Genomic DNA, 13,079 nt, shown 5'->3' on the forward strand with positions numbered 1-13,079 from the left:
GGTTTATAACAATGGAGCAGATTTTCACAAGGATGAAAAAGTTCCCTTATAAGCCCAACATATTGGTACACAATATCAGAACACACACAAAGTTATTAAGAATCCTTTATTGTAGTTTTGTCTTCAGTAAAAAATATACACTTTTTTTTTTATGTAGGAGGGCACCAGAGATCTCCAAACAACACCACATGGGCAACATCTGTCTTATCATAAATTCTGTCTGGTCAACAGTGACTTGAGATATAAATAAAAGATAAATGATTTCCATCAGGACTGTCATGCAGTTAGACAGATGGCATGTCCAGTGCCTGTCCAACACATTACTATTGCTATAGCACCAAGGCTACTAGTGTTGAAGGTCTGGACTGTTTTTCATATATTCTTTCATCTAAACATTTATTAAAGCTTGATATTTTTACATATTAATGTCATTTTTCATAGTAAGCACAGCATTCTCTCTTTGTAACTGTTCCCAAGTACCTTGCTTGTTACCTAAAAATACCCAAATTCAACTAAAAAGTGTAAAACAAGTAATGTGACCTATGTAGTGAAAAGTTTAGAGTCCCCTGTCTTGTACTACTAGTCATGAGGGTCACTCCCTTTGCAATCACTTCACACCACTCTGGTTGTGACTGCTGTAAAGAACACCAACTGTCTTTTTCTTTTATCTGCTAGTACTGGCAGAGAAACCTGGCCTGACAGCAAGACAGCTTTCCCAATCTTCTTCAGTAATGCCACTCATGAATGGTGGATTGAAGAAATTAGACTTTCTACAATGGGAAAATCAAATTTGATGGTCTTTGGAATGTATTAACTCTTATTATATCAAGTGTTATAAAGCAATACTGGTGTAGTTTGCACCACTGTAGTAAGTAAAATAGCATTGCATGTGTCTGGTACTTAATGTAAATCTGAGGACTGTGTGCAGGACATGAATGAGTTAGCCAACTTTGAGACCAATGACGAACAGTTGTGGAACTGGCCAGAGGGGAGGCAGCCATGGAGTCTGTCCTGTTCCAACACTATCTGGGACAACCCACCCTGTATTACAAGTAAGGGATACACACAGCTTGATGACAAATGAGTCCTTTGCACCTTAGTGACACTTCACATTTCTGTGTGCAGTGTGGTGTGCTAAATGGCCCATCAAGATATCTGTCTAGTTGTGGTGTAGTATATATTTGAATTGATAGTGATGTATGTGAGATCTCTTCATTTGTTGCTTAACTTTCCAACTTTTCACCACATAATCCATAGCAAGACCAGACAGCACACACTGGTTTACCCTGCACTTACTCCAGTTCTGAGCCCATGAGACTGTCCCTTTCATTGGTGGCCACTGGGGTTCAGTGTGAATGATGTGTGAGCAAGTGTGTGGTGGTTTGTCTGGGTTATCATGTGGTATTGCTGGCCAGGTATATAATTAGATAAAGCCTTTACAATCTCTTTCAGTACAGATGTAATGAAAACTGATGCCACTAAAGGTGTGACAAGTAGTGGGTGAATAGTTTTTACCACAGAGCTAATGATGGACCATATTGTGGCATGATCTCCAGACAAAGGTGTGATGTGTGTCTTGAGGAATGTAGCCCCTGTACTGTTGTGTATCACAGCTACTTATTGACTAAAATTTCTCCCTTCCAGAGTCACAAAGGCTCTTGTTATTCTGGCCATAACCACCAGTGTGCATTCTCACATAGGCAGCAACAGCCAGCTCCACACACACCATGGTGGACAAGACACTGTGCCTTGCTGCAAGTGAGGCAGCGTACAGACTCTATGATGTCTACAGCCTGTACAGTTGGGCCCAGTCTGAACCAACCCTCAGGTGAGAACAAAGATGGCCAAACAGATAGACTGCCAGACAGATGCTTTCTAGTTATGAAGCAGCAAAATGTGTGAGTGGGAATAATAGTGTCTGTGAGGATGTGAAAGATTTGTTGCAACTTTATTCCTATAGAAACCATTATTCAGTTGTAAGATAATGCATACCTGGTATCATATACCATAATTAAATGATTTGGTAGAAATACAGTGTTGATTTCCCACATATCAAAACAAGACAGGAATACTTGGACCAGCCAATGAGTAAAAGCATCAGTCAGTGGCAGCATTACCATGTTTGGATGACAGAATTGTTGAAACAGAATACATACGGGAACTGCCACATGTTTTGTGTAGCTTCCTTTAAGTTCTGGTCTTATGTTTGCTGAAGACTTCAATCAAGTGCTGCAAATATTTTCTTCTTAATAACTATTATATAAACTAGATGAGGATAACAAAGAAAACCCTAGAGTTTATTTTTTTTGTATAGTTTTATTCTTGTGGATGAACTTTTTTCCCTTGAGCATGTCTTCCTTATATTTTTAAAGATAAAAAATTTCAAAATATGGCTATGATTCCTTTTAACATTAATCATTATATATGTAATTTCTACGACTGTGAAAAAATCTTTTGAATGTATCAAACAGCATATTAATAAATCATAAACAAACCATGTATCAGAAAGAGTGCAGAGGTTTCATTTGGCAGTCATGTGATGCAAAAGTGCATATATAGAAAATATATGGAAGACCAAGAAGTTGGCTCTGTGTCATAAGAATAGAAGAAATTAACATGACTGCATAACTTGAACTTTCATTACTCCACTCCACGTTCATGATTCTTTCAAACAGCAATAAATTTCCAACGATACACTGCAAAATTTAGTTGCATGTAGACCAATAAAGGGTTTCCTGCTTCACCTCTAAAAGTGACCCTTTGGCACTAATTTTGCACACAATGCCTGAATGATGCCCAACTAATGGAAATAATATTGTAATAAAGTCCTAAAAAGATGCAATTACCTGGATGGCCAACACTTGGAATGAAAACCTGAGTGCATGTTTATTTAAGCATTATGAAGAAGAAAATCATACACTTGATCATTTTCATGTCTGATTAACTTGAAGTAATATATTTCAATAATACAATCTGAGAAGCAAACATTATTGGTAAAGTTACTCAAGTCTCTACCAATGCCATTCAGAGAAAAGCAATGACACAAAGGTAAAGGCTAATACTTTAAATGTTATCATTATGACTGATGCATATTTACCCACAGTGCCATGATACAACTAGTGGTCTTACTCAGGAAAGCAGGTGAAACACTAATTCTGCTACTAAGGCATTCTCATTCTCACCTTTCCCACAACTCAAATTGCTTGTCTCATATTTTGTTAAGCTTTGTTGTTATGAAGTTTATGCCTGTGATAAATAGTTATTTTGTAATACAGAAAAATATTCATTAGGTACACATATATACGTATGTGATATACAGGGTGTACCAAAAGTCACTATGTATACACTTTGAAAATTCCTAAAACTTACACAAGAACTGAGGTACTACTGTGAAGGGTCACAATAAGTCTTTAGGGAGTAGGAACATGATGGCAAATTTTGCAAGTGAAACTACAATGACTTTTTTTTGATGCTAGAAATATAAATAACATGTTTCTTGTGCAATTTTGAGGAATTTACTAAAAGTGTATAGTGACTTTTGGGGTAGCCTGTATATATGAGGCATCTAGAAGCAGAGGGGCATGTGTGCCAATTCACTGGTTTATGCGTTAAGCATGGATCATAAGAGTGGGTAAACAGCGCAGGTAAACTCATTTGATTTTTGACAAGCAGAGGTTTGCACCACTCCACAGCTCACCCAATCAATGGGGAGTGACAGAGAAGTGATGCCACTGTATCAGTATTGTGTTATTTTCCACAAATCTGCTATAAGATAAACACTAAAACTTTAAATGCCACAAACTAAAAATTGTGTTTCGTTGTTGATGCACCTTTGGTTTTAGATGTCTCATTCCATTCCAGAATATTATGGGAAAGAAGAATATTTCAAAATAAAAGAGAAATCTAAGACCACAATAAGTAGGTAAATATCTGAAGAAAAAACTTGTTCACTGAAAAAAAAAAAAAAAAAAGAGCAGAAAAAGAACAGGTGGATAAATGAGCAGTATTCTAGCTGGCTGACACATTAAGCTTATATACTAGTACTGAAACCCTATTATTATCATACAAGTATTTTCTTTCACTGCACTGCAAAATAATACATAATTCTGGATGCACCACAAATACTTTATGATAACATAGTAACAGAGGTAAGGTTACATGTATTTAGAGTGACAAGAAAAAAACAAATAAAAAATAATGATAAATAAATAAATAAATAAAATAAATAAGTAAATAAATAATATATATATATATATATATATATATATATATATATATATATATATATATATATATATATATATATATATATATATATATATATATATATATATATATATAAACAAAATAAAAATAAGAAAATAAGTGTTGTATGCTGCTGTGGAGTACAGTACATTTCATCAAATCAGAGTACATTCCACACATCCTATGGATTTATTTTTTCATACTATTCTTTCCATCTTCGTGTGGTTCCAAATACCCTCCTGAAAAGATGTATTTATCTCACAGCACCTCATATTCTGTAGAGTTCAGAGCCCCTCAGAAATATCCACTCATACCACTCTTCTAGACAGGGTGGATCTTTTCAAAAGCATTTTGTCTTGTGAAATCCTCTTCTCTGACTGACTGTCTGCAGCCTCTTTCTCATCACTGCAATGTTGCATCTCTTGCTATCTTTTACTGCTATTTTCACATTGACTGCTCTTTTGATCTTGCTGACAGCATGCCTCCCCTCTTCACATGGCCTTATTGCACAAGACTGTCTACTTTCTCCCACCCCTGTCCTGTCCATCTCTCTAATGCAAGAGTTAACCAGTATCCTCAATCATTCATTCCTTTTTCTAGTAAACTCTGGAACTCCTAGCCTGCTTCTGTATTTCCTCCCTCTTATACTTGAAAAGTTTCAAGAAGGATGTTTCAAGACACTTGCCCTCTATCCTTTTTTTACTTCTCTTTGGAGTCTGGAGCTCTAGTGGGCCTTGTTTTTCCAGCATTTTTCTTGCCCTTGGCCAGTGCTCCCCTTACATAAAAAAAAAATAAATAAATAAATAAAAAAATAAAAAATAAGTGATTCCTGATGTGACAGTGGGTTAAAAAATGGTATACAAAGAAAATTTCATGAAACAATAAGAAACAGTTTTGTCACTGACGGTGTTTGCTTTTTTAAATTTTATTGTGTCAACTAGGAAAAATTTCTATTTGATTATCAATGGATAGTTCTTTTCCTTGTTCTTTCTCTCCCTTTACCAAAATTTCACTTTAAGTGTGACATCATGTGTATACAAAGATACTAGAAATGTATTACAAAAACTAGCATTGAAATGTATGTGAAATTAGATTAATAAATTAAGCAATATATGTGAAGTAATACATATAATACATCAATAGGAGCATTTAATGACTTCACATTAATGACAATACCTTGTTAAATATTACCATCAAATATCCAGCATAACCTTTCCTTATATCCTTGACAAATCACCAAAAAGAGGGAACATACCCTAACACAGACAGTATTGTTGCAAGACACAACTGACAAAGTAAACATGATTAGCCCACAGACCTGCTTACACTGTCAGAGGTTAGGCTGAATTGCAGATACACTGCTTCATACATTAGTGAGGGAATCCAGTGGTGCAACAGCTATTCAATAATAACAGGCAAACAGGCATATCTTGTTTCTAAACTTATTTCTTTTACTTTCAAGTTCTTACATCATTCTTTGGTACTTATGTTCATATTGTGCCTTGATTAAAGTTGTCTTACTACCTTAATTGTTAAATGAGTGTATTATAGAAAAAATAACAATGGATCTTTAAGTATGAATCTTTAGGCAATCTGTTAAAAAGATTGTTCTTCATACAACCTGTTTCACATACTCATCACTCTTCTTAGAACCACATACATAGTACTTATATAAACATAATTTCACTTATCTACTTCTTCTGGCCCAGCTTGTGTCATTAGATCAGCAATATTTCTTTCCAAGTCGTCGATACGGGTTCCCATTTCATCTAGTAAGGCTGACTTAAGGAAAGTACATTGATAATATAGATATAATCTCTCTCTCTCTCTCTCTCTCTCTCTCTCTCTCTCTCTCTCTCTCTCTCTCTCTCTCTCTCTCTCTCTCTCTCTCTCTCTCTCTCTCTCTTTCTCTCTCTCTCTTTAGAAACAATACAATAATTCTGAAAAATGTTGTCCTTAAGCAATCCTTTTCATCAGCCTATAGAAGTCTGATGAAGGATGGAGGTTAGGACTTAGAAGTATCTTGGCAAGCTTGTTGGAAGGTTTGTCATGCTGCTAAGTCACATCTCACAATCAAAGCTTTGTGCCAGACTCTATCAAAAGTTTTTCACCAAAATCCCTAAAGGACAATGACCAAGACTCAGTAAGGAAAGTGCAGACTGGCCATGACAGAATCCATGCTGGTGATCAGATATAACACTGTGAAGTGATAGATGTTTAAGAATCTTCCTGTTAAGGATAGACTCAAAAACTTGAAAGAGGCAAGAAATCAAAGCAATAGGATGGTAGTTTGAGGGTTTAGAGCAGCCACCCTCTTTAGGAATAGGTTGAATGTAGGCAAACTTCCATTAGGAAGGAAACTAGATATTGGTAGAGTTGGAAGAGCTTGACTAGGCAAGATGCAAGCACAGAGGCATTGTTTCAGAGAACAATAGGAGAGACCCCATCACTTCCATAAGCCTTCTGCATGTTAAGGCCAGCGAAGACATGAAAACATCACTAAGAAAGATCTTAATGGGTAGCATGAAGTAGTCAGAGCATGGAAAAGAAGGAGGAACAAGCCCTGAATCATGCAAGGTAGAGTTTTTAGCAAAGGTCTGAAGTGAGAGTTCAGCTTTAGAGACAGATGAGATGGCAATGGTGCCATCAGGTTTAAAAAAAAAAAGGAGGGAAAGATGAAAAGTAAAATTATTAGAGGTATTTTTGGCTAGGTGCCAGAAGTCATGAAGGAAATTAGATCTAGAAATATTTAAACATTTTCTATTGATGAATGAGTTTTTGGCTGGTCGGGGGGCAGGCTTGGCATGATTCTAGGCAAAACATAAAGTGCATGAGATTCAGTTACACCTAATAAATGTCTGAATGAAAATTATTATTTCTTAAAAACCAACTGGACCAAATTATTTATTATCTAAGGTCTGAAGGCAAACCTTAACAGTTTCTTTGGAAGACTACTACAAGCTGTTTCTACTACACAAGCAAAAATGTGTAATATGAAGCCCTGTGTCCCATATTCAGCTGGATGGAGTATGAATAAATGACCACACATATGAATGAGACACCATATCCATAACATATTTGTCTCCTTATAAGTCGCTAATAAGGTGATGCATGCAGTACTTATAACTGAACTCAATTTTTTCAATCAAAAAGATGACAGAAGTTTGTATGAAAAATAAAAAAAATTGATATTTGATGATGGAGTTTAAAAACTGCAAAAATTAACTATTCTGCTACAAGTACAGTACATAAGATAGCTCTGTAAGGAGACATACCACCTGAATCATAATTTCTAACTTATGTCACTATAAAGGTGATACTTAGCAAAAATAGAGAGATGTGGAACTTCTAATTTCTATATATTTAAAAAATGTGTCTATTTTCATAAATCTGGAAAATTGGGGATCTGCTGTAATTCCTAACTCACAGGTTGCAGCAGTAATGACTAATGAGTCAAGCATAAAAGGATATTTCTTGATATAATCTGGTCAGACATGGTCTGAAACCGCTCCTGCATTTGCTGTAGCAACACTGTCACCTGTAAAGGATAAATGTCATTTGTGAAAAGTGTCCAGATGATGTTAAGGACCATAATTCAGAAAATAGATTTTTGTGATGGAATAGATAGGCAGAATAAAATCATTAACTACCTAATCAATAAGAAAAGAATATATAGCAAACAAATCTGTTGGTAAAGTTTAACTGCAGATTGAACCTAAAGAGAATAGAAAGCATATGGCTTTAAAAGCTTTAGATGAGAACTCAGATGTATGCAACTACCTTAAACGTGACAGAAGTTCTCTGTACCTAACAAATATCACGTGAGATGTGACACGGACCACCATTTTCTGGGCTCTCTACCCATAAAGTCAAAGCAACATCTGCAACAGACTGGTTACCACATCTGGTCCTGCATGCCATCACACCACAGTCTGTGTAAATCTCTTGGCTAGGTGGAATGAACTAGGCAAATTGACAGATTCCCTCTAGTTCAACTTTGAACAATTTTGTCATTTATGCTTTTTTTTAAAGGCACTGGACACCTTGGTAATTAATAAAAGCATATGAACTCTATAAATAAGAATAAATGTATATGTACTTAATTTCTATTCATGTCTAATTCTATCCCTACCGCGGCTGAACTTTGCCATAAGATCATATCCTCTTGTATCTCATAGCACTGCATGATATTCCACTACATGAATGCAATAATGATTCCATCGCGCAATTCTGCACATTCACTACCACCACTTTAAGCCGAATAGAATCTGTGATTGTTAACATTACAGTATTCCTGAAACACCAAGTATAAATGAAACTGGCCAAGCTGTTGTCATGGCAACCACATCCCAAGAGTGGGTGTTGGTCACTCACACTTGATACTGCACCGCAACAAATGGGTAAAAATGTTAACAGGTGGATGCTACTATATCAATTTACATATTTGGTGAGTTCCTGCACGTTTTTGGGGTCTGGGGCAGCTACGGCGACGGGCAGATCAGCGTCGTTGCGAACTTCAGTCCTTGGATCAGCCATTGTTGTTGTTATCTGCTGCTGCTGCTGCTGCTGCGGGAGGGACCATGGCGATAACACTAGTTAATGGTCGTGACAATAATTATTGTAATAACGATGACAACACCGATAATATAATTATGATGATGGTGAGGAGGAGGAAGAGGAGGAGGAGGTTGAGAGTGTGAATGATAGTAACTTTATTTCATTATAATTTTAAAAGATGTTGTGAAGAAAAAAAGTAATTAAATCACAGAAGAAAATACAGATAAACAGTAAAGAGACAAAAGAGCTAAAAATCACCTGAGGCAGTGCTGTTGTACAGGTAAAACGCAACGATACGTCACAGACTGATGTAATTGTAAACACTGGCTGGGAGACACGAGGTGGCCCAACAGGCGAGTACAGGCTATAGGACAAAGGCTGAGGTCACAATTGCATTCCAGGGATGAATGGACTATAGTAGTTGTGTGGTATAACAATGCTCCTCTAATTTCATCTTTACCATAAAATGTGTATGTATGTGGCTCTTTCAAGGTATATGGTGTTTTCTTTTAACTTTTTCTTACTGGAATATTGTTGGAGAGAGGGTTGGGTGAGGAGAGTGCCATGCTCTGATTCTGCCCTGTTGTTCCACATGCAGTTTATCGCTATTGGTGAAGGGATGATTATATACCATCGTTACAGACCAACATCTTTAAAACCCATAACTTACATAAACTCATCATTAGTGAGCACTGCAGATCAGTATTCCTCAATAATTTCCACCAATCTGTCACCTCCTTGTCTCTTCCAGGGTTGTAGTCCTTGGAAATCAGCCATTTCCACTTTGCAGGCTTTGGGCGACTAGAAATAACTTTTTTTTTTATTTTTATTGATTTATTTATTTTTATTTAATGACATACTTTGTCTTCCAGTTTCATGATGCCAAGAGAAGCAGGTGAGCACCGAACCCACTTTCCAGATAAAGAGGCACGTTACCAATGCTGGGACTCACGAGACAAGTTCTGGGCATGTATTGATGCTGGAGGTAAGTCATTAATAATATTCTTCCACACAGTATTACACTCTCATAGCAGACAATTAAGAGCATGTGATTCAGCAAGAACTAAAGACACAAACTATAGTATGCAAGCTAAGTGTGTGGAGTCTGTCAGTTTAAGGTAGATCGGCCATACTGTTAACTGGCTTTATCCATATGCATTGTATTGACTCAGTTAGTTTTAAATCACCAAGGAAATTTAAGTTTCACACAAGAGAAACAAAATTGAAGATTGGTTGAGTGTCAGAGATATTTATATAAAGTTGGTGGACCACCAAGCATAACCAAATTATTTGCCAAATTTCATTCCACAACTTATCAATATTTTTGTTGTACTGCTAACTTTTTTTTGTCCCATATTGGTTGTCTCTCAGATCAAGAGCCAAACATCCATATCTATCTTTATGTCAACCCACATGGACTGAGCAGGCAGGAATGGTCTGAGAAAACAGGCTGATAGGTTGGCATTGGTTGTGTGCACTGACACACTTGAGTTTTCTTATGTGTCTTGTTTGTATGGTGCACCAGGTGTTGTGTTTCTTTATGCTCACACCCTAATCTCTATAAACAAATAGAAGCTGATCACAGCAATACCTATTATAAATGTTGTCAGAGTGTCATTATCAGAATGTCCTGCGATGCATTTTCAACTTATGATGCATATAGATTTTCATTTTACATACAATTGTCTTTTGGGGCACAATCCTATCACAAATGGAGATGTATCCTAAAAAAAAGAACATTAAATAAGGAACACTTAAATTTCTGAGCAATTCAGATAAAGGATTTAGGATATGTAGTTAAAATTATTTATATTATATTTAAGTAATAGTTGAAGATGCCTCTTTGAGGCTTTTAACTTGATACATTTTATATCTACAATGTATAATTCTTCTTGCAGGTACAGATGAAAGTTGCAAGGAACTTAGAAACAGATACACTGAGCTCTGCCCCTCAACCTGGGTGAAACATTTCGACAGGAAATACCATTATCTAAGATTTAAGGAGAAGATGAAACAAGGGTACGACCCAACAGACACCACAAGTACCAAAAATGAAGGATAGTTTTTGGAAATATATCAAATGGTATTTATCACCCATTGCTGTATCTAAAGCGTTAATTGTGAATATTAAAAAATGAAAGTGTGGATAATCTTGTTCAAGACTAGGAGTGATAATTTGACATTGAAAAATGTGAACTTTGAATATATGTAGGTAGAGAAACTTTGTATGTATGTATATATATACCGTATATATAGATTAATTTTATCACAGCTAAATAATAAACATTGATTAGTTTCCTATTGTAAAGTTTGTTGTACAATGTCAAATAAAGTAATATTTGTCCAGTTGTAGATATTTGTTCTTTACTTGTCTAATGAATTACAGTAAGTATAGAGGTTCAGTAACAGACTACAGAGACAAATTGAAATACATATGTATATATTTATTTATTTTCACATATAGCTTGTTTTGTAAGCACCTCAGGGAGTGGCATTTACTTCCTCTATTCCATTGTAGGAAGAACATACACAACATGCACACAGAGTGGCACAAGATTGCTGTCCTTCCCACTCCTACCAGGTTGGAAGGTCACAATTCTGCAATTTACATCCCATACCCATTCACTGTTAGATGAACAGGGGCTATAGTGTGATAGAAAACAAAATTATTTTATCTCCACTTGGCCAGGAAGACTCGGGCCCTTTTAGGTGTGAGCTGACTGTGCTGATCCTTACACTATTAACACTGATGTAAAAGTTGAAAAAAAGTGGATGAAAGAATGTTATAAAGAATCTGGTGTTGAGAGATTTGAACTGCACAGGAATAAGGCAATACAACTAATGAATTATGACTGAAGTAATGAGCCAGTGAGGATAGACACACCATATACTGATTTTCCTATCTTGGAGATATCAGCGTATATCTGGATTTTTTATTTATTTATTCATTTATTATTTTAATTTTTTTACTTAATTTGCAAATCTCCAATAATATGCTTTGATGGGTAGAAGCACCTGTTCCTTGACAATGATGTAACTTGAAACATGAGGAAGATGATTGCATGTTACCTCTGTTCTGTGTTGATGGCATCATGCTGAGTCTTTAGAATATACGGGGCTTCTTGAACTTTACATATCAGAAATGGGAATTGTTCCATATGATTATAGCAGTGAGTGATGGAGTAAGTATAAGCTGGAGCCAGACAGTCAGTCAGATCTTAGGTGAGATGTTGGCCTCAGACTGTAAGCATGTAACCACAGAGGAATAAATTTCACCAAGTTCAGTGCAGTCTTTCTTCCTCCATAGCCCATTTTGTGTCTCCTGATTATTATTCAGGAGAAAAACTCTCTCTCTCTCTCTCTCTCTCTCTCTCTCTCTGAAGCTGAACCACGGAAGTAAACTAAAAGAAAAATAAATATATACTTATTTATTTATCAACTTATTTATTTGTTTATTTATTTTGTGCAAACGGGGAAGTTTATTTTTAATCTTTTTAATAAACAAACTTCTTTCCATTTCACAACACAACTCGGTAAGAAAGTACCTGTTAAGTATAAGTTACTATATAATATTTTCAATTAACTAAATGAATAAAATAAGAGAGAGAGAGAGAGAGAGAGAGAGAGAGAGAGAGAGAGAGAGAGAGAGAGAGAGAGAGAGAGTTCGCTAAAAAGGTTTTGTATTCACTTATGGCGTCCGTCTTGGCGCTGTTGTTCTTATTTTGTTTACCAGCTTGTGATGAGCGTCGAGTGTCTCTTGAGTGCTGGCCAGTTTGTTTATGTTGTGGCAGTGGCTTGGGGGAGGGGAGCAGATTGGAGGAGGAAAATTATTATGAAAGGAAACGGATGCTGAGAGAGAGAGAGAGAGAGAGAGAGAGAGAGAGAGAGAGAGAGAGAGAGAGAGAGAGAGAATTGTATTGGTAAAAAATGCTATATAGTATGTTTCTTCTTCTTTTGTTGTTGTTGTTGTCGTCGTCGTCGTCGTAGTTGTTGTTGTTGTTGTTGTTGTTGTTAATAATAATAATAATAATAATAATAATAATAATAATAATAATAATAATAATAATAATAATAATAACAACAACAACAACAACTACAACAACAGCAACAACATCAATAATAATAATGTTATTATCACCATTCATCATCATCGTTATCCTCTTCCTCATCATCATCATTATCATCGTCGTCATCGTCATCATTATTTCTCTTTGCAGTCACGTTCTGCCACCGGATTGAAACAATACTGCCAACATGTCCGTGCACATCGTAATAAA

General features: G+C 35.9%; 2 protein-coding genes and 1 long non-coding RNA gene across 3 annotated transcripts; 2 read left to right on the forward strand and 1 right to left on the reverse strand.

Annotated features, from left to right (window-relative positions):
- The first annotated feature begins 102 nt into the window (after positions 1-102).
- On the forward strand, positions 103-2,628 carry LOC135111109 (uncharacterized). Its single transcript, XR_010273557.1, has 2 exons — positions 103-1,052; positions 1,645-2,628. It is a non-coding gene; the product is annotated as an uncharacterized LOC135111109 (long non-coding RNA).
- Positions 2,297-8,811, reverse strand: LOC135111107 (heat shock factor-binding protein 1-like). Its single transcript, XM_064024068.1, has 3 exons — positions 8,686-8,811; positions 7,717-7,783; positions 2,297-6,017 (listed from the first exon to the last, which is right to left on the reverse strand). The coding sequence occupies exons 1-3, from the start codon at positions 8,779-8,781 to the stop codon at positions 5,929-5,931; spliced, it is 252 nt and encodes an 83-aa protein (XP_063880138.1). The 5' UTR covers positions 8,782-8,811; the 3' UTR covers positions 2,297-5,928.
- A 441-nt stretch (positions 8,812-9,252) lies between these two features.
- On the forward strand, positions 9,253-12,086 carry LOC135111108 (cytochrome c oxidase assembly factor 6 homolog). Its single transcript, XM_064024069.1, has 3 exons — positions 9,253-9,276; positions 9,675-9,787; positions 10,701-12,086. Exons 1-3 carry the CDS (start codon positions 9,269-9,271, stop codon positions 10,862-10,864), a joined length of 285 nt encoding a protein of 94 aa, XP_063880139.1. The 5' UTR covers positions 9,253-9,268; the 3' UTR covers positions 10,865-12,086.
- Positions 12,087-13,079: the final 993 nt, after the last annotated feature.

Source organism: Scylla paramamosain, chromosome 21 (genome assembly GCF_035594125.1).
Source record: "Scylla paramamosain isolate STU-SP2022 chromosome 21, ASM3559412v1, whole genome shotgun sequence".
Lineage (NCBI taxonomy): Eukaryota > Metazoa > Arthropoda > Malacostraca > Decapoda > Portunidae > Scylla > Scylla paramamosain.

Bases quoted from the DNA above. Each gene is read 5' to 3' on its own strand.
- LOC135111108 (XM_064024069.1), top strand. The intron at 9,788-10,700 runs GTAAGTCATTAA...TTCTTCTTGCAG, and splicing joins GGCATGTATTGATGCTGGAG to GTACAGATGAAAGTTGCAAG.
- LOC135111107 (XM_064024068.1), bottom strand. From the start codon at position 8,781: ATGGCTGATCCAAGGACTGAAGTTCGCAACGACGCTGATCTGCCCGTC. The intron at 7,784-8,685 runs GTAAATTGATAT...TATCCTTTACAG, and splicing joins TGCAGGAACTCACCAAATAT to GTGACAGTGTTGCTACAGCA. The intron at 6,018-7,716 runs ATATCCTTTTAT...AGTCAGCCTTAC, and splicing joins TGACCAGATTATATCAAGAA to TAGATGAAATGGGAACCCGT.